Here is a 21067-nt window from a genome sequence, read left to right on the forward strand (position 1 = left end):
AGAATGATGAGTGTGTAGGTGTTTGCTTTCCTCTGTACATTGTATTTTGAAACTTTCACAAGAAGAATTAGGAAAAGGCAGCAACCATCCTATCCACCTAGTTAGGTGGAATCTAACGCTTTCTTCTTTGTGTAACAGGAATTCCATTCAATATCATGCCAACTATTATTTATGCCCATTACTTCTAGGCGAGTCAGGGAGTTAAACAGCAGCAACACTAAAAAGTTTCTGGAAGAAAGAAAGAGAGTAAGTACTTTATATATAATTTCCTTGGCACTCTTCCTTTGAAAAACTAGAGCCAAGAAACTCATGCTTAGATATCACACTTCTAACTAATTTGCTTAATTTGATTTTTCTGTACATTAAACATTCCAGCTTCTCTTCTCTGCTCCCTGAAAGTGAAAGTAAATCTCTCACTAAAATCTTGAAGCTAATTATTTGGCACCCATTTGTCATGCCCAAAAGGAAGCCAAGTTTTAATTGTGCATAAGCATTGTGTTATTTTCTAAGGTTTTAGCAGAAAAGGTCTTCTCAGTAGAATTATGGGTTCAAACTCCATTTCCAAACTATTTTTCATGCTTTTAAAAATATTATTTTAAAATGTAAACTAAAAGTCACCCCTCACCCATAATTTTTAGTATGACAATCCAAAGTTGATCAGAATTTTTTTTTCTTTTTGCAGCTTGCAATGAAGCAGTCCAAAGAAATGGATCAGTTGAAAAAGGTCCAGCTTGAACATTTAGAATTCCTAGAGAAACAGAACGAGCAGGTATTTTACCTAGATAAGGCATAAAAAGGATGTAGGTGGCCAGCCAGCAAATGCAGTGGCCCGTAGGAACCTTCTGCTCTAGCCATGGCCTCAGGAGTGGCGTGGAAAGTTGGCTAGAAGAATTTGGTGTTACTGTATTTTCCTGTTTCATCCAGAAAGAAAAGAAAGTACTTTTTTTTTTTTGGAATGGGAAAGGAATGTATGTACGTGGGAATAAAAAGAATCAAGTTATTTGAATAAATTATGGGCATTCTAAGGATGACATTAAAGAAAGGGAATGGAAAAGAAAATAGGTTGCAACTTTTTTTTCTCCATTTTCGTTTATAGAGTCTCATCATTTGCAATCTATAAGCAAGTGATACTAATGTATAAAAGCAAATGATGAGAGGACCACCCATTTTCAACCTCAATCTAAAAAAATAAAGTATAAAAACCTTCCTAGGGCTTAGAATAAGCCAACCTGAAGGCATGAGCCGCAGGAGCTCTGCAAACCTCTTAATGTGAGTGGCTGTCATACTTTTGGTGCATTTTCCCAGCAAGGCAAAATGCTAAAGAAATGCAAAGAGTGACCCAAAATCCAACTGTTTAATTAGGCCATTGGGCATACACCAGCACCAAGATAAATGGATGTTTATCTGGAGCCCAGGACAGGTGGGCTTCGTCCCCAGTGGGCCACACAGCCCCCCAGTCTTCATGGTGTCATTTCAGTTTGACGGGAACACCTTTAGCTTACAAGGCAAAATGACCCTCAGCGCCAGTTTACATACCAGCCTCAGTTCAAAACTGCGCTCTTGAGATGTGACTGGGTTGGAAGTTGTTTCTAAACCATTTACTGCATATAGATACCTTAAAGAGGTTTCGATGAAATATGTACTTGTGCTACATTGTACTTCCCTACTGTCTCCTTTCTATAAAGTAATTCAATTTAAGGGTTGTTATTTTTTTTAGAGTTAAAGTTCTCCCTGAAGAACAAGTAGGAATTATGCTAAAAGTACCTTCAAGAAAGCAAAGCAAAATAGCAGTATCTTTTTGCATTGCACTTGCAACAGATATATTCAGCTCCCATTTAAGAGTCGGTGGTTTATGGTGGACAGAAGTTTTCTTCATCTACATACTTCTGTGATTTATATTTCTTTTTCAGCCATATGTTTCTTTTCATGAACAGTCCATAAATCCCCAAAGGGGCCGATACATATTTATTGGCTCATGGGCCTAGTACATTTGACCAACTCATAGATACGCCTTGTTCTGGTACAAGTGATCTAGCTTACAGTTTTGCGCTTAAAGCCCCCGTCAACATGGGAATATGAACAACATGAACAGGCGGTAAAGCCGCCATCCCCAAAGGGGTCGAATCCCCTTTCGTGCTGGAGAAGGGAGATCCGGGATGGGTGGGGACAAGGATGTCTTGAAAAGTATTTCTTAAATCCTCCTTAGAAGAAAGGCACAATGCAAGGTAAGGCGCAGTTAGGGTTCAGTTAACCAAATTAAGAACCTACTTAGAAATTGTGTTGCTTAGCAACAAGTTTGACTAAAGAATGTAAATATGCTAAAAATTACTCCTGACTACGATAGTGGTGTGTGTCAGAACTGGAGAACACAGTTGCCTGGTGTTCTTAATTCAGGGCCGGAGCACACGGTAAAACCTCCCGGGGCTTGTGTCCATTCAAAGGACCCCAGAGTGCTGGCTCTCACACATCAGGTCCGTGACAGCTGTCTTGAGAGGATGCTGTGGGAGGACAGTGACTTTGGGTTCCAAATTTCACGTAATTCCTTTCAATATGTCCTAAGTAAAGTATTTGTTGTGGGTGGTAGCTATTGAGTGTCAGAAGCTTAAGAGTGCAGAATATGAGCAGTCTTGAGATTCGATGAAGATTTACTGTGAGTCAATGAAAAGGAATCCAAGGTAGCACACCGCAGCTTCCACCACATGGAGAATTTGGCCTTGAGTTTTTGGGTTAAACTTTGCTTTACAAATATGGCCTGATGAGTAACAGCTTCTATCCCAGATCTGGGTAGTAGATTTTGTGGACCTGTAAGGTCAGAAAGCGCTCCATCGGCTGACTGTGCGTTAAAGCACTGCCACCGGCACGGGGCCAAAGACAGTGATTCCAGAAAAGACAGCGTCTGGAACCGTGCAGGGGGGTTCCCGTGACAGCCAGCAAAGTGGTTCATAGGCAGAAAATAGTTACGTCTCCAGAAGATTCTAAACTTTTCGAACAATCTCCCAAACCATTGTTAGACCCCAAGACATTTTTTCTAAGCCAGATACGAATTCAGTTTAACATCTCCCACAGTATTCCCCTTCAGGATTCCTTACTAATTCTGTCACCCTCCTCCGTCTCCCAGTGCTCACAGTCCCCACAAAAGTCTCCCCAGAGCAAGGGACGGATCCACTGAATTAGCCGACACAACACTGAGAGCGTTAACCACTCAGGTCGTAATGGCCTGCGCCTGCTTCTGTGTTCCCACCCCATACTTCCCAAACCACCTTACGGCCTTGCCTTCGTGGTCAGCCAGGTATTCCTCCAAACCTCTGAAGCGTGGGGATGTTTTCTCCCTCCTCAAGTTTTCTCAGAACGCCCACCCACATCACATCTCATCCATCCTGACATCTCAGACCTTAGCAGCTCCATTCCTGGCACACCCAGGCTTGAACAAATGACTTTTGTTCCCAGCCCTGTCATCTAATAAAGGGGAGGGGTGTCCCCCCAGTTGGGCTCTTACTCAGCTGCAGGAGAGGGATGCAGTCTGGGCTTGTAGGCATTGACTGTTTTGTTGTTGTTTTTTTTTCCTGTGGAGAGCAATTTGGGGAAAATGTGTCACTAATGGGTGTATACATGTTTACTCTTAGCTTTTTGCTTTTCTGTATATGGTTTTGCATTCATTTCTCAAATTCACTTCAGTATTCATTTATTTTCTTTGTTTTGTATGTATGACTCAATTTTGACATGACTATTTTTGTACAAACAGCTTTTGAAATCCTGTCATGCAGTGTCCCAAACGCAAGGTAGGACTGAAACTATCATGAGCAAGCTGTTGCTTTCCTTCTCAATTACGTCAGTATTTTCTCGGTGCGGTCTCCATCGCTGAGTCACATCTGTTCATAGCTAATATTCAAGGGTTTGGAATTAAAAGCTTGATTGTTTCATGCTTGGCTTTCTGATATAATATTCAAAGCAAAATGGCCAAACTCTTCCACGAATTCGGTTGGCGTTTCAGCCAGTGTTTCCCATTGCAGATCTGGGAAACCCCGATGACAGGACTGAATGAATATGCAGGAGCCATCAAGAGCAGTGTTACATGTGGTTGTCAAAAGACTGACCACAGCTAGCCCTGAGTCAGATCTTTCCCAACAAGTATGGCCCTTGTTGATTTTTAAAGCATGCCACTAACAGTTGGTTGGTGACTTTTAATGACAGATCTATGGTCTATGGGCAGAATCATCATTCAACGAGTATAGTGGTGCTTCCTGCTCAGTCTGCTCAGGACCCCAATCACCTCTCAGAAGTACAGTGACTATAGAACTTACCACCCGTGCCAGGGTGGTTTTGAGAGTGAACAGGGGGCACCAGTCAAAATGGCCAGGGCTGTGGAAAACTGGAATGGTCCCAGGCAAATGGGAATGAATGGTTACCCTATTCTTAGAAAAACTCTAGTAGCTCTTAGAATAATTTTTAATGTCACATTGTTCCTCCTGTATTATCTTTAAGTGATCAAAAGGGAGAAGCATAGAGAATCTTTTTACTATTTTCTGAACATAAAAATATTTAATTTTCAGTGCTGATAATGTTTCATTGTCATCTCTTATGAATACTGTTTGTGTCATAGTTTCATGTTTGTATATTTTCTCCATTTCTTCATTTCTCTATTAGAGTATTATTATACTTTAAGCATAAGAAAATATCTGGGTAAAGCAACCCATCCATCACAAACTTAAGCAGAAAGAAAATTCTCTGGTGGTGGTATATCCATCCCCACCACACTGAGATTTAAAGTTGTGATGTGAAAATAAGAAAATCACTGTATTTGTAACAGGACTTCATTTGGGACAGTTAGGCTCTTGTAGTGCAGCCTACAAAGGTGACCAGCCCCTCCCGCTAGCCCTCCCTTGTAGGGGAATCCCCAAGCACAGCAGCATAGTAACAGCAGAGCACTTAAGTATCCTCTGATTTATATCACTTTTCCATTCTTAAATGTCCTTGAATTCAAAGTGTTGTATCACTAAAAAGGAAAAGCAGCTTTATCTTTCTTCCAAGGAGGTGCACGCTTTAGGCTGGGTGAAAGCAGCCAAATGACCAATTGGAAGGTAAAAGTTGAAATGACTCCATTGATTTTCCCAAGTCGCCAAGCAGTTAGCTGTCACCTGACTCTTTCCCCCATCTGACCCCTTTCCACCCCACTGAACCAACTGGTTGTTTCCGTGACATAGTCCCAGTTTATGAGACTGAATTCACCATGGTTTACTTCCTAGTGAAGCATGAATTATCCCAGAGAAGTGACAGCCCAGAGGGATAGTTTTGGGTGCTATGATTCAAGGACCCCCACAGCTAAAAAGCTGCAGGACACTCCAGCGAAAGCAATGTCATATGCTCCCACCCAAACATCTCCAGCAGTCAGATCCTTTGGGAATGAACTAAATTTCAGGTTATTTAGGGAATAAATGATACTTATATAAGCAACAGTTATCCTAAAAGTGATAAATTGTCTACACACAGGCAAATCAATGTGTTAATTTGTAGAAACTAAATCAAAAAAACAATTTGATGTGACACGGCATACATAGCAGGCGACTGGCTCAGCCCCTTTGTCAAATTATTTTCCTGGCATGGAGTAGACCAGTCCATCTTAAACTGTCCTGTGCATAAACATTTCCGGGGGCTCTTGTAAAAATGCAGATTCTGATCCGGTAGGTCTGGGGTGGGGCCTGAGAGTCTGCATTTCTAACATGGTCCCCTGAGATGCTGGCCCATGGCCCACACTCTGAGTAGCAAGGAGGTAGTGACAACCTCAGATTCAGAAGAGAAGGGAGCCTGGGGTTGTTAATCCCTTCATGGGAGGATTTCAACGTGTGAGGCCCTGTTTCTGGTGTTACAGGCGAAGGAGATGCAGCAGATGGTGAAATTGGAAGCCGAGATGGACCGCAGGCCAGCTACAGTGGTGTGACACTCCAGAACGCTAACTGAGGTGGCAGAACCATGCAACGTCAGAGCCCCTTCCAGCAGCTGAACACATTCCCCGGGGGAAAGCAGTTTTCTTTTGCGTTTCCTTTACGTAGAGACCAGACGTGACCTGGGTCCAGAGCCTTGGAATGACTTACAATATACTCCTTTTGAACGTGTTGAGTATTGAATTTTCCTTGGCCGACCAAAAGTAGCTCAGATCCACAAAAATTTTTACTTATCCCAGTAAGGCAGAGTTTAACCATTGATAATACAACTTAAACATGTTTGCTATGAAATACCATCACAAGTAAGTGAGCTTGGCGTTCACGGGTCTGCTTTGTGATACCTTAGAACATGTTTGAGCTGCAGCAACAATAGTGCATTAGCAATTTAATAGCAAGTGCATGCACTGGGGGGAGAAAAACCAACTCTGTCTACAAATTCATCAGCAGCAGTGGTGGTCTACTAGACAAATAATTTTGCAGAATTTGTCTATATCTAAGTTACCTCATCAGTAAGTGCCATGTCTCTACCATGCCATAAGAAGCTAATTTCCTGTAAAAAGTCATGGAAATTTTTAGAACAATAGAATAAATCGACCTGTGTACCTGTGCCAAAACTCAGTGTTTTGAACTCTGTTGGGCACACGTAAGAAAGTCGACATCGGACATTGCTTTCTAGGGACTGCTTCTGCAGACTCCAGATACTGCAGTTCACTCTTACGTCCTAAAGATCGTGAAGTGGTTCTTGGCAAACGTTTGTAAATGTGACCATGTATGAAGTATTTATACTCTTTAATTCACACCGTTACAGAGCAAAGTCATCTAAGTATTGCCACACGACGAGATTAGTAAACCGGAGTACTAGAACTATGTTTGCATGCTACACAAGCACCAATTAAGACTAACCTATAGAGACACAGTTAATCTAATGCCAAATAACTTCATGTATGGCACAGAATCTACTTTGACTATTGAGACTTTTAGCATAATGAAAAGTCTATATATATGTGTATATGATTTATGTGGGCATTCTTGATACTTCGAGTTCTAGTTTGAAAAAAATACATTAACTTAATTTTACACAAATATTTATGCAGATTTTCAGAATTTCATATCAGGAAATAACCTTTTTATGTCTGTTAAATATCAAACAATTTGCTGCAGTCCTAATCTGCATGAACTTTAAGCCCTGCTGTAGTTGTGTGGCAGACAGTGCATGAACAAGCGTTCTGTTGGGAATGGAGCCATGTCGCCAACGCTGAGAGGAGCGCATGGGAGCCTGGCAGTCGAGAGCTCAGCAGATCACTGATGTTAGCACACACAGCACCAACTGAGTTGTTGTATACGCTTGTACAACTCAAGTATGTGTTCCTCTGAACAAAGCAGAGAAAATTGTTACCATCAATATTGAAATTAAACTTCCAACTTCTCTAATAAAATATTAAAACACATTTAACACCGGTGAAGTGCTTGCTCCCAGGGAAGTTTATGAGTTCATTTTATGCCTCTTCTATACATGATGGCTTCACTGTTTTCAAAAGGGACTTATTCGTGCCCCCCAAATGACAAGACTCGCTGATTCTGGTTGACCCCTAAATCTAATTTACTTGTCTTTTTTATGAGTTGAACTGGATTCTGTAAAGTTTCCGGTTCCGTTTTTCTATCTATGAAACAATGGCGTTAGATTACAGATCTTGCAGCACTTAACACCACGTTTAGATGCCCATTTTCAAAAAATCCAAATGACTCTTCCTCGTCCAATCAGATGGCTTCTCCTGAGAGCCCAGCTTCTCTCTCCATTCTGTTGCATTTGACTGAACCCACCACTTGCCTCCTCTTTCTTCTCTGCTTCTGAGAGGCACTCCGTTTTCCCCATGTTTCTGGTCATTCACTGGCTCCTTAGCCTCCTTCACCACCATATTTATGTTTTCTGGAGCTATCACTTGAGCCAGGTTTTGACTTAACCCATGCTATGCTCAGTAGTGAGACATGTTGCCTTCCAAAAGATTCCATTGTAGGATTAAAATGTATACACAACTCAAATGTACTACAAAAAAGAAATGTTTTTTTTCTATTTCGTATTGCAGTCAAATCCTGCATCCTCACTTATGAAGGAAAACAATCACCAATTAACGTAACTCATTTTTCCAGATTGGAAAACACTTTACATCAGGGACATTTATTGCTTCAGAGCCCAATCCCCTGTTCAGAGTTTCTTCCCCACTCACATCTCCCTGCCTCTTTCCCCTGATTGCAGCTAGAGCAGAGGGAAATGCCGTGTCCTAGCAGTGGAGAGGAGCGGCTAGTCTCCCTGCTGGTGGACAGGTCCCAGCTCCCTGCAAGGTGGGCCCTGCCATCCCCGGGTCTTGAGGTCCCTGCTCAATAGAGCCCTCATCTGAGCCCAGATTATTCCAGCATTCTTCTGGGATATATAGGAACTTCTCAATCCCCCAGGAGCTTTATAGGCTATTTGGAGTCAGGTGATAGCTCAAGTCCATCCATCTAAATGCCTCCTTTGGCCCTTTGTCAGCTACTAGCACCATGCTTTCCTGATGCTGTGGGTGTTCTCCAGGAGGCAGTTTTCTAGAGAGATGCCCCATGAGAAGCAAGCCTGCTTCATACTGGGCCTCTCCCAAGCCTGGCTTGGCTTCTGCTGCCTCTTGCTTCTCCTACTCTTAGGACTTTGTGGCATCTAGGGCACTTGAATCTCAAATTTTCACCCTTCTCCCTCTTTTCCACCCAAAAAGGAATTCCGACTGCCAGTTTCTGATTGATTAGAATGTCCCTACACTACTGTACTTCCCCTTCCCTTGAGCAGAATGCTTTTTCCCTTTTAAGGAATAAAAGGCTTTGTGGAAAAGAAGCCAGATTGCCAAAATGGGGAAACCTGGCAGGAAGTACCACATTTCATCAAATCTAACACCCACTGATTACAAGATGCACCATTATTTTACATACCACAAAAGAATGAAAGTGTGCTGCCAGCTAATCTGACGCCATCCTTTAACACATCTCAATTTCAGAGGTGTTAAGTAAAAGATGTGTATCTTGGAATCTATGAAATATGTGCTTGTTACACATTGTTTTCCCTAGAAAAATATATTCCAGTCCAAAATGTTGAGCCTACTTGGAAATGGGACCTTTGAGCATGTTATTAGTTTAGACGAGGCCAAATGGGACTAGGGTAGGTTCCAATCAGTAGGATTGGTGTCCTTGTAAGGAGAGGAAATCCTTGTATCTTGGACACGAGACAGAAGCTGGCCGTGCGACAGAGGCCGAGATTGAGTTATTCCAAGCATTGCCAGGGAGCCACTACCAGGCCCTACAGACCTAGGAGGAAGCATGGCCCTGCCAAGACCTTGATCTTAGACCACTAGCTTCCAAACAGAGACAGTGCATTCCTATCGTTTTAAGATACCCAGTCTTGAGTACTTTCTCTCAGCAGTCCCAGCAAACAAACTAAAAGTATTTTCAAAACCTTTATGCAAGTTCCTCTAATACCATGTCTTCAAGGGAGGTGGGGGACAAGTTTTAAAGACGGGGATAAGAAAGCCATCATAAAGCCTAAACTATGGGACACTCCTGGAAATGGGTTTGAAATTTAGCAATGAGCTTCCTGGAAAGCAACTCGAAAATGAAAGAAATCTATCTTTTGCTACATTTAGAGAATCTTCTCTGTATATTTTCCCTTACTGTTTCCTTGAGTCATGTAACTTCAATTTATACTTCACAAAGAATTATCAAATCTGTATTTTTAAACTTGACCTTACTTCCCCCAACCTCTAGTTCTTCCCTTCATACTATCAGAGTTAAATAAATGGCTCAAGACCCATTATGTGTAACCAGTAAGAAATAGAGACCCTCCCTGCTTCACAGCACGTCCCAGGTGCTGAGCCTTGGGCCATCTGTTCTGCTCACCCCATGGGCTCCCACTTCCAGCCTATTGGTAAGTCCCGTGAACTCTGCCTGCCTAGGAAGCTCCCTCCTCCTCTACAACTTCTCGCATCGCTAACATTTTTGGTAACATTCTGCTGAATTTTTGTTGCCCTTCACATCCCTTCTGCACACAAACTCCTCTCCCCCACAAACGACGGCCCTGTGCCTGTTACCATCTGCGCATGACTGCTGCTTCCCCTGCTCTCCCTAAGGGCCAACGTGGAAGTTACTGGACTGGGCACCACTTCCTGCCCCAACTTGCCCACTCGCCCAGCCAGTCTGTACGGAGGCTCTTCCCTGTCCACACACACGCAGCACATCTCCAGCCACACCCCCTAACGGTGGCCTCCCAGGCCTTACAAGGCACCCCGAAATGCCACCTCCAGAATGTGCTCCATCCTTCCCCTCAAGCAAGAAATAATTGGTCATCAGTTGGCTCTTTGAAAACTCTTTTTGCACGGGGGCTTTTTCACCAGCCCAAACTAGTTTCCTCTCAGGTTTGCTTCCTTTTTAGCACATCCTTTTGCACAGAACAGGTAGGTATCCAGGAACCATCAGATGACTGGCGTCTCTGCCCAGTAGACAGATTTGTCACTGTCTGTTGGCCTCTTGGGTAGGAAATGTCTTTGAAAAACTGAATGAAAGGCTGAAAGAAGCTTTTTTTCTTCAATTCGTCTTCTCAATTTCAAGAAAAGCAAATTTCCTCTCATCTTACTGTTAACATCCTTTAATGTGTAAAATTCAAAACAGAGTGACTGTCACAATGGCCAGCAGACACTTAGGAGTGTGGCCCGGTCAGTGCTAAGTGTGATGACGAGAGTGCTGTTTCAGCGTGGAGGCTGCTTTAGGGACGCCCCATTCCCCACCGAAACAGCGTCTCCTTCATCACTGGAAATCGAACTCAAGGCCACAGTTTTCTGCAACTTCTCCTTGATGCTTGGCATTTAACAGCACCCCAAGCACAGACCTGACTATTGCATCTTTAATGTCATAATAACCCCCGGTTGTGCCTCTGGGATGAATTTTTATGAGACACCTCCTTGAACACCATTTCATGAAAAGCGTTCTGCTCCGTAGGTTATAATAATGAAAAAATACTGGGGGAGGGAGCAGGAAGATGGCTAAAAATAGCAGCGGCATTGCTTTTACGTGAAAGAAACAACTAGGTGGCGATTGCGATAAATTACACAATATTTCTTCTCTCCCGGCAGTACTTTCTTGCAAGTTTGGGGAATTGAGGTATAATCTCTGGGAGCTGGTTATCTCAGAAATCTGAGGTACCTTACAGCCTCTACCAAGATAAAATTTGGAAAAATTTCCCAAAGGTGACTAATTTCATGTTGCATATCAGATTCCTCACACCATGACCCAACGCTATGAAAAATCAGAATGTACCAGAATTGACCCTTGGTCCTTTCTGAACTTTGATATCATATAATTTGAGTGAGGAAATATACTGATCTAACAAAATACTAAAATACTCATTGTTCACCCTTTTCAAGCAGTGTTTGCACTTAATTTTCTCAAGGTTCACACACAGCTTTTTATCCTAGCATTGACTTTTCTCTAGAAAAAGGTTAGTATCCTGCAGATTGCAACTCTTAACATGAATTCACTTAAACTACCTTGACTAGCCACACAAACTTTTGTACTGGACGCACCTTCAGTATTGAACAAACCTGATTCATTCATCCATGAACTATTTATTAGGAGCCCACTGTTGTTCTCTATTTCCCTAGTACTGCCCATTAAAGTCCCTGCCATCAGCGCTCCAGCCATGAGAGTGTGGGCGATGAGACCCTTGCCCTTTGGCAGTGCCCTCCTGCTCTAACTCTGGCCTTGGCCATGTGGTTTGCTCTGGTCAGTGGGATAGCAGCAGCCTTGACTCAAGCAGGGGCATATTCTCTTCTTCCTGCGGACCCCTGTCACTGCAGGAGAACAGGCACGGGTGGCCTGCTGGACAGGGTGGCCTGCTGGAGGATGTGGGAGGCTCGGAGAGGTGCATCAAGATGTTTCATCCATCCCATCAGCCGGCAACGGATGCATGAGCATGCAGCTGAGACCAGCTGAACCACCCAGCCAACCCCAGAATTCATGGGAAATAGTAAATGGTGGTTGTTACATAACAATAGCTAACTGATACAGCCACACATGGGGAGCATGAAGATGATAAAACAATCTCAGAAAGAGGCCCCAGAGACTTCACTTTAAAAACAAAAAGCCACTGGGATTGCTAATATGAGTGGGACATGGTTTTCTTTTCCTTGAATGACCCCAGATTAAGCCTCCACACTTGATGTGTCTTGTATCTCATTGTGCCATTCTAGTTTCTTTTGTAACCTTCTGCGGGTCTGTCCTTCACTTTCTCTAACCTGGACTGCCAATGGCTCAGCAATCCTACTCCAAGAGAAATGACATCTGTCCATCAAAAGACAGGGACTTCAAAATAATAACTCAAATGTCCACTGACAGGAGAATGGATCACCAAGCATGGTTTATTCATACAACGGAATACTACACAGTAATTTAAAAGAATTCAGTACTGCTGCACACAACATGGATGAGTTTCATGGCATAATGTTGAGTGAAAGAAGCCAGACACACACAAAAAGCACTTTCCTTGTGACTCCATGTATATGAAGGTCAAGGACAGGTAACTCTATGCCGAAGGAGGTCAGAAGAGTTGTTTCCTGTGAGAGAGACTTCTGGGATGATGGGAATGGTCTAGAGAAGTGATTCTTGAAGTGTGGACCAAGGACCCTTGGAGAGCCAACAGGGTCCCGACACCCTTTTGGAGGGTCTTTGAGGTCTTTTTCCCAAGTCCATCTCTGGGAGGCCAGAGTTTCTTCATATACTTCAACTAAAACAATATATCACAATACATTGAATGAAGAAATAGATATCAGAACCCAGCTGACTTCTATGAAGCTAGACACTAAAGAGATTTGTAGCAATATAAAGCAGTGCCACTCAGCTCATGATTTTTTAGTAAATGGTTACTTTTTCATAAAAATGTTATTTTAATAGTGTTGGTTGTATGCTAACGTGATGGTTTATTGTTATTTTTAATGAATTGGTAAACTTTAAAAGTTTTAAAGTTCTTAACTTCCATTTTTAATACCATAATATGGACAGATATAACTCACATAAGCAAAAGCTCTGAGTTTCTTCAAAAACTTTAAGAACGTAAAGGGTTCCTGAGACGAAAGGCTCCTAGAGCCGCTGGTCTATTGCTTGACTTGGATGGTGGTTACATGGGTGATATATAGGAAAACATCAGCTGAGCTGTACACTTAAGATTCACGTGCTTTATTGTATCTTTATGTCCCCATAAAAAACAGATTTTTAAAAAACATATTAGAAAATAGATACATGGTCATGGTGTAATTGGGAAAAATTAAATATATAATTTAGTATGCAAAAACACACACATACAATCAAAAGGAATTATGTCAAAACAGCGGAGCTTATTTCTGAAGCCTGTTGCTAAGAGGAGCCAGCTAAGAGGCGTAATTATCTAGAAGAGTTCTGAGTATAAAATTAAATCAGCAGGCCTGTTCTCTGCGGAGAGACAGAGAAAGAACTGGAAAGCCGATGCTGAGTGCGGGGAGAGGTTGAGAGTTTGATGCAGAATATTTTCTCTTTATTCCTCTCTCCCAGCTTTTTCCATGCCCCCTCTACAGTTAGCAACAGGAAAAGGGGTTGAACTAAGGGAGGAGCTCTGCCAAGGACAGGAAGTGACACTTCGAGGAAGAGAGCGAAAGGATCTACTTAGAAAAGCTGTCAACCTAAAGAGACCTGGAAGCTGAGTAAATTGTACACATAGATCTCAAGGGGAAATTTAAGTAGTGTACAGAGCAGAATGCAAGTGGCTAAGACTGCAACCAGCAAAACAGAAGTAACGTCCTTCGTACAGATGAGTCAAGCAGTGCGGCAAAGAGCAATCTGAACTAGACTCACACTGACCAGGGGTTAAATCCTAACTCTGTCACGTACTAGCTGGAGACTTCGGCACGCTACTGACCCTCACTGAACTCGAGTGCCCATCTGTAGAATGGGCACAATGCCACCTACCTCACTGGGCTGCCGTGGGAATGAAACGAGATTTCAAATGAAAGAAATACAGCGTCAGACACATCTAAGTGTTCAGCAAGTGGTGTTTTTAGCAGTCATTCAGAGCTGTCTCATTACCTTTTTAAATTACAGCAACACAATCTGTAGAAACACTTTTAGGAATTTTTAAGCCATGTAATCTGATCATTTTTTCATAGAGTATGAACACATGATTTAAACATTTTTGAAAAGTGTATTATATACATTATAAGATGTATTATAAAATATTAGTGACTGGTTAACAAAGTTCGTTTCAATAAAATCTTTCTTCACTATATCATCAGAGAAATGAATTGCAACTTTTTTCAATGCGCTGAGCTTTAAAGGAAGGAACAGATGAGGGGGGAAAACATGATTTCTTGGTAAGTACTAAAAAAATGGGATATTGGAGGATGATTGTTCTTCAAACTTAAGAGAATCATTATAATAAGATCCTCATCAAGTATGAGCAAGAGTCCACTTAAAATTATATTAAATAGGTTTGCTTGGAATTTTACCTGGAAAAGTGAAACTAAAAATTATGAAAAGAGATATTTCGGCTTGTATTTAACAAACTTCCAGTTAAAACTGTTCATTATTTCTAAGAGTATACTTGGAATCAAATGCAGCTTACTTGCTGTAATTTTTCAGTAAAAATTTGGGACTCATTTACAGAACATTCACTTAGATTTCAACTTGGGCAACATTTTTGTTAAATCAATTTTATTGATACATATTAGTAAAGCATAAATCCATCCAAAGTGTACAATCGATGGTATTCAGTATAATCACGTAACTGTGCCTTCATCATTTCAATCATTTTTAGAGCATTTGTATTATTCTAGTAATAATAATAAACAAAACCAAACAAAACTCATCACCTCTCAAACTCTCCATGCTTCTCCTACCGTATGCAGGTGCTATTCTGTTTCCTTCTCTCTAGTTTATGTGTATTTATATTTTGTAAAAACAGTCATATATGCAATATCATGCATATTTGTATTTTACATGAGGTTTCATTATATTATACAGTTTGGGCAGCATTTTTATTTTAAAGTATTTGTTAATTTGCCTGGGTCTCTTGTAATCCACTGATCATCAGGTTACTTACTCTCTTTTGAAGCTCTAGCCTACCATGAATTTTTCTCATTCTCACTTTCTATTTAGCTAAAATCAGCCAGCTCCTGGTTTTTCAGTGGCTTTACTAGGATTTGAGCAGTTCTTTAGCATCACTTTCAGGAACCTCAAGTATCTTGAATTTTTTTCAAGTTGACTTTACAAATAATTTGCATTTCATTATTGGGTATTTCCAACATCCTACAATTGAGATTGACATTCAATGACTTTTGCTGGGAAAAGCCCAAAGTAGACTTTGTGCTACTGCTGAAGATGCAGAAATATTTGAGGCAGGACTTATGAGGGTTAACTCTTTAATGAGCTTATATTTTCTGTTATGACTTTTACTTCCCTATGTAATCTCATGATTCCATGAACTAAGATAATGGAAATTGAGGCAACCAAAAGGACCTGAGAAACTCCCCAAAGTCTAGCCAAGTTGGTTTTTGGCTCATGCAAGTAACCAGCTGTTATACAAAAGCCTCTTTTGTTAATTTATAATGTTGACAATGACAGACAAAAGGTGGACCTTTGATGGAGGAAAGATAAATCATGTCTATGAGATATGTATTCATCCATGGGAACTTTTAAACTCATTCTTTAAAAAATGTAATACCTTTATTGAGATATAATTTCCATACCATACAGGTCACCAATTTAAAACATACAATTCAATAGTTTTTAGTATATTCAGAAATTTGTGCAAGCATCACCACAGTCAATTTTAGGACATTTTCATCACCCCAAAAAGAAATCCTAAACTCGTTGCTCCTCATTTCCCCAGCCCTGTACAATTACCAGAATAGTACTACTAACTATAGTCCATCTCTTATATTTGGTGTATTTTTCCCCCAACTCTGTATTCGTATTATATATTTGTTACAGTTCATGAGAACACATTCTCATAGTTGCTCTGTTCACCACAGTCCAGCTTCCACCCAGGATTCCCTGTGCTATACAGTCCCATGCTTTGCACAATCTGTTCTAAGTATACACTCAGTGGCTCTCATTTTCATCACAGAATTGTGCTGTCATCACCTCAGTTTCAGAATGTTTTCATTACTCCAAAAGGAAAAATCTCAGGTCATGCCCTTATCACCGCCCCCCCCCCCATTGTTGTCCTTTTGATATAGTATCTTCTTTGCCATTGCTGCAAAAATATTACATTACCTAAGTATTGTCCACAAGTTACATTAGTTGTAATTTTCCCATGTATCACCGTATTCTTAAGACTTTCTAAAAGAAAAACATGCTTATATTTATACTATTAACCACAATCTTCATCCACCACTGAAATCACTGCAGTACAGCCCCTAGATTATTCTCTAGCTTCCTTTCAATTGGCATTTACTTCCACATACTACCCCCTTCAGCCACAGTCACACTTACCAATCAGCAGTGTTAGTTATACTCACTATAATGTGTTGCCATCAACCCTATCCATTTTCACACATTTACAATCAACCTTATTAAACATTCCATACATTCAGCATCAGCTCCCCTTCTCAATCCTCATTCTATCTTCTAGTGACCTATACTCTATAGTTTAACTCCATGAGTTTACTCATTGTATTTAGTTCATATTAGTGAGACCATAAAGCGTTTGTCCTTTTGTGGCTGGCTTATTTCACTCAACGTAATGTCCTCAAGTTTCATCTATGTTGTTGTATGCATCCTTATTTCATTTCTTCTTACAGCTGAAGAGTATTCCATTGTATGTATATACCACATTTTGTTTATCCAATCATCGGTTGATGGACACTTGGGCTGTTTCCATCTTTCAGCAATTGAGAAAAATGCCACTATAACGTCAGTGAAATGTCAGTTCAAGTCCTTGCTTTAGGTTCTTCTGAATATATTCCTTTTATAATTACCTGGAGGCATGTGTTCAGGATTACACCGTGCTGAGTGTAAGCTCGAAAGTGAGTTTAAAGTCACACTTTGACAAGCAAATGGTTGTTGACCACGGTGCTGTTGTGGATTGAACCTTGTCCCTGCAAAGACACGGTCACGCCTTCGCCCTCAGTCCTGTGTGTGAACTCATCTGGCCAGTCTGAACCCGGGAGGGCCTTGAGCCAGTGAGGATGGAGCCCTTGGCAGAGGAGAAGAGCTGGGCAGAGACTCGATGACATGGCAGGAGGCGTGGAGCCAGGGGAGGAGGCAGTGGGCAGATGGCCACGTGGCAGCCGCTGAGCCCAGCTGCCGGCAAGCCACCACAGCACGCTGCGGACCTCGGAGGAGGTGTGGCCTGCTGAGACCTGGGTCTAGAACTTCCAGCCTCTGAAGCTGTGAGAAAATAAATCCCTGTTGGTCTATTCAACAAATGGTGCTGGGAGAACTGGATATCCATATCCTAGAGAAAGAAAGAGAACCCCTACCTCATATCTTATACAAAAATTAACTCAAAATAGACCAAGGACCTAAACGTAAAAACTGTCTCAGCTTCTGGTCATTTACCGAGGTTGATTGTAGGCTTCATGGGCAGGTTTATTGTTCACCCTATTGTTTTAAGGAGGGTGAAAATGACTGAACTTTGTAAAAGAGTCTTAACCACAGAACTATTCGGTAATCAAAAAGAAGAGGTCAAATATTCTACGAGTTAGAAATGAAACTCTTGGCAACAGTGATGGACAGAGGAAGCTGGCGAGAAGAACAGTGGAAGAGCGGAGCACAAAACCGACCCCGAGCTCGGTGGACAAAGGGCCTAGTGTGCAGAGTCTGAGTTTTCACTGGGGAAGGCACAGTAAGATCCTGAGAAGTCCACACGTTGAATAAATGACCGAACAGTGTCAAAATGGAAAGCTTTCACCCAAACCGCTATCTGGCTTGTCTGTTCAGGGAAACACACACACACGTCCCTCTTGGGAACATATAGTTTAAAGCAGCAATGACAGTTCTCTCACATTGGCAGAGAGTAAGTTATTGCCTGTTTTAGCTGTGATCCTCGTATGTTGCTTTTCCAAAAGTTTAATCTTTGAAATCGGTAAAGGCTATATCTGAGAAGGACAAAGAGAGTTAACTGTGTTTAAAATGAAGCACATAGATAAAACTGCATGCATTAATGTTTTATTAACACCGATAAATATTGGTGAAAATGATTTATGGTTACATTAGATACAGTTCATGAAGACAGAAATTTAAGTATAACATCAAAGATACAGAAACTGCTTTTATGACCTGCTATTTTGTACTTTCATTTTGCACTTTAAAAATTAAGCTAATGAAACAAACTCTACACCCATGCCAAATGTACGGATGAATCTCACAGAAGTAACACTGGTCAAAAGAAGCCTGACGGAGTACATGCCATGTGGATCCATTTGTATGACATTCAAGAACAGGCAAAGCTATGGTGGTTCTGTAGTGGAGAAATTCGGATAGGCGCGGTTTCGAAGGACAGGACACGAGAGAATACCGAGAAGGAAGTTGGTTTATTTCCACCGGCCGGGCTCGGCGGACTCTTGTCCTAATAAAAACCGAGCCCCGAACAGCCTTTTACAGACCCTTTTATACAGAGGATATAGGATTAGGAAGACTAACAGTGATGGTAAACAGACCTTTGGTTAGGTTCTTCAGATCTTAGTATCAGATAGGTTATTTCCTCCCGGTGAGTTACATATTCTCCACATCCAAGCCAGTTTGGATTAGCATATCTTCCACATCGTCTGGAGGCAGCCCTGAATACACATTCAGTCTCACATCCCTTCTGAACATTCAAAGACTGCAGGGCCTATATTGCTTATTTGGCCATCTTGGAGACTAGGTACTCTTGGAAATAATTTTGATTTTTAATGCACAGGCTATATCAGTTCCAGCTGGGGGGAGTAGGGAAGGCCTTTTGAGATCTAGTAACATTGTTTCTTGATCTGAGTGTACACTAGTGAGTTCACTGTGCAAATTCACTGAGCCATTCACTTACAATTTGTGTGTGTGTGTATATATATGTATAAAATTCATTGTTTACTAAAAAAAAAAAAAGTTCAACTGTGCTACCATGGAGTTCTGTTGCTAAAATCAAGGATAGGCAAACTTTTCTCAATTACTCAAAAAAGTGAAGTCTAATTGCTGCCAATTCTCTTAATCATTCTTAAACATTTGGGGGCCTCATTTGACTTCACTAGCACATAACCAAATGAATGAAAATGTAGCAGCCCACAAACAACATATATATGTGTTGATCATATGTACTAAGAGAAACATCAGGAAAAGGGAAGAGGTCTGTCGCCCAAGAAATAGAGTGGGCATTCAAACTCCTGAAAACGGGAATTCCAAAGCAGCTAATGAGCGCAAGCTCCAGGCAAGACATGAAGGACACGCACTTTGTGTTTGCCTTGGGCCAACCTCTGACAAGATCTCTGTCTTACAGGCAGCTGGTTACAAAATCAAGAAACGGATGTCTCAGGGAATAAATCCCAGAGTTAACATTTTAAAATGCTGGAATGTACAGTGTGCAAAAGAGTACAAGACAAGGAAAGAAACAGGAAATGATGACCTGCCCCACAAAAGGAAGAGAATAAAAATCCAGAAAACACCAATGAAGAAGACAAGACTGGATGTGCCAAATAAAAACTTTTTAAAAAATTCTTAAAAATGTTCAAGGAGATGAAGAAAATACAGAGAACTAAAAGATATCAGGAAAACAATGAATGAGCAATATGAGAATCATAGTAAGAGAAAGACATTTTTAAAGGGAACCAAACAAAACTTCTGGAGTTGAAAATACAATAACTGAAATGAAAAATTCCCATGAGGGTTTTAAGAGCAGATTGGAACTGGCAGGAGAAAGAATTAGTGAACTCCAAGAGAAGGCATTTAAAATGAGTAAGCTGAGGAAAAGAAAGAAAAAATAATTATAAAAAGCCAAAACAGCCCAAGAGACCTCTGGAATACCATCAAGTATACCAATTTTAAAAGGTATGACTTATAAGACTAAATAGCAAAATGTCTGAAGAAAATCATTATCAGTAGTTACTTTATTTTTTTTAAAGATTGATTGATTGGATTCCGCCCCCCCCACCCCCCGGGTTGTCTGCTCTTTGTGACCACTCACTGTGCGTTCTTCTATGTCTGCTTGTCTTCTCTTTAGGCAGCACTGGGAACCAATCCTGGGGCCTTCCAGAGTAGGAGAGAGGTGCTCAATCTCTTGCACCACCTTGGCTCCCTGGTCTGCTGTGTCTCTTATTGTCTCTCCTCTGTGTCTCTTTTCGTTTCCTCATCTTGCTGTGCCAGCTCTCCACTCAGGCCAGCACTCCACATGGGCCAGCTCTCCTCTCAGGCCAGCTTGCTGTGCAGGCCAGCTGGCCTTCACCAGAAGGCCCCAGGAATTGAACCCTGGACTTCCTATAAGGTAGATGGGAGCCCAATCACTTGAACTTCCCCAGTAATTATGTTAAATATAAGTGGGTTAAATTCTCCAGTCAAAAGGCAGAAACTGACAGAATGGATAAAAAACAGGACAACTATCTTCTGTATACAAGCAACTGACCTTAAATTCCAAGACAAGTAAGTTGAGAGCAAAAGGATAAAAATATATACAATGCAGCAGTAACCAAAATAGAGCTTGTGTTTAAGTTAAAAAGAGTTTTGTGGAACAAAGATGGTCATTATATACTGATAAAAGGGTCAATTCAACAATAAGATATATCAATTATAAATATACTTAGGCACTTAACAGCAGAGCCCAAAAATATATGTAGCAAATATTGACAGATTTGTAGGGAGAAATTGATGGTCCTATATTAGTAGGAGGAGACTTTAATGTACCACTCTCAATAATTGATAGAACATCTAGAAAGGAGATTAATAAGGGAATACATGACTTGAATGATACTCTAAGTAAATTGGACCAACAGACATACATAGAACACTTCACCCAACAACAGAATACACATTCTTCTCTAGGGCACATGGATCATTTTCCAGGATTAACCATATCTTAGGTAACAAAACAAGTATCAATAAATCAAAAATATTGAAATCATACAATG

The 21067-nt window shown here is 41.1% G+C and overlaps 1 protein-coding gene across 28 annotated transcripts in view; it reads left to right on the forward strand.

Moving 5' to 3' along the window:
* PLCB4 (phospholipase C beta 4) overlaps positions 1–7392 on the forward strand; it is a 383120-nt gene extending 375728 nt beyond the window's left edge. For 19 of the 28 annotated variants that reach the window (XM_058287543.2, XM_058287545.2, XM_071211552.1 and 16 more), the window contains 4 exons: positions 189–246; positions 683–769; positions 3743–3779; positions 5867–7392. In XM_058287543.2, coding sequence (XP_058143526.1) covers positions 189–246; positions 683–769; positions 3743–3779; positions 5867–5955 — 271 coding nt within the window. In that variant the 3' untranslated portion in view covers positions 5956–7392. The remainder of the gene's footprint in view (positions 1–188; positions 247–682; positions 770–3742; positions 3780–5866) is intronic. The other 9 variants (XM_071211556.1, XM_058287552.2, XM_071211558.1 and 6 more) reach the window with 1 other exon arrangement.
* The last annotated feature ends 13675 nt before the right edge of the window (positions 7393–21067 follow it).

Source organism: Dasypus novemcinctus, chromosome 24, assembly GCF_030445035.2.
Source record: "Dasypus novemcinctus isolate mDasNov1 chromosome 24, mDasNov1.1.hap2, whole genome shotgun sequence".
Lineage (NCBI taxonomy): Eukaryota > Metazoa > Chordata > Mammalia > Cingulata > Dasypodidae > Dasypus > Dasypus novemcinctus.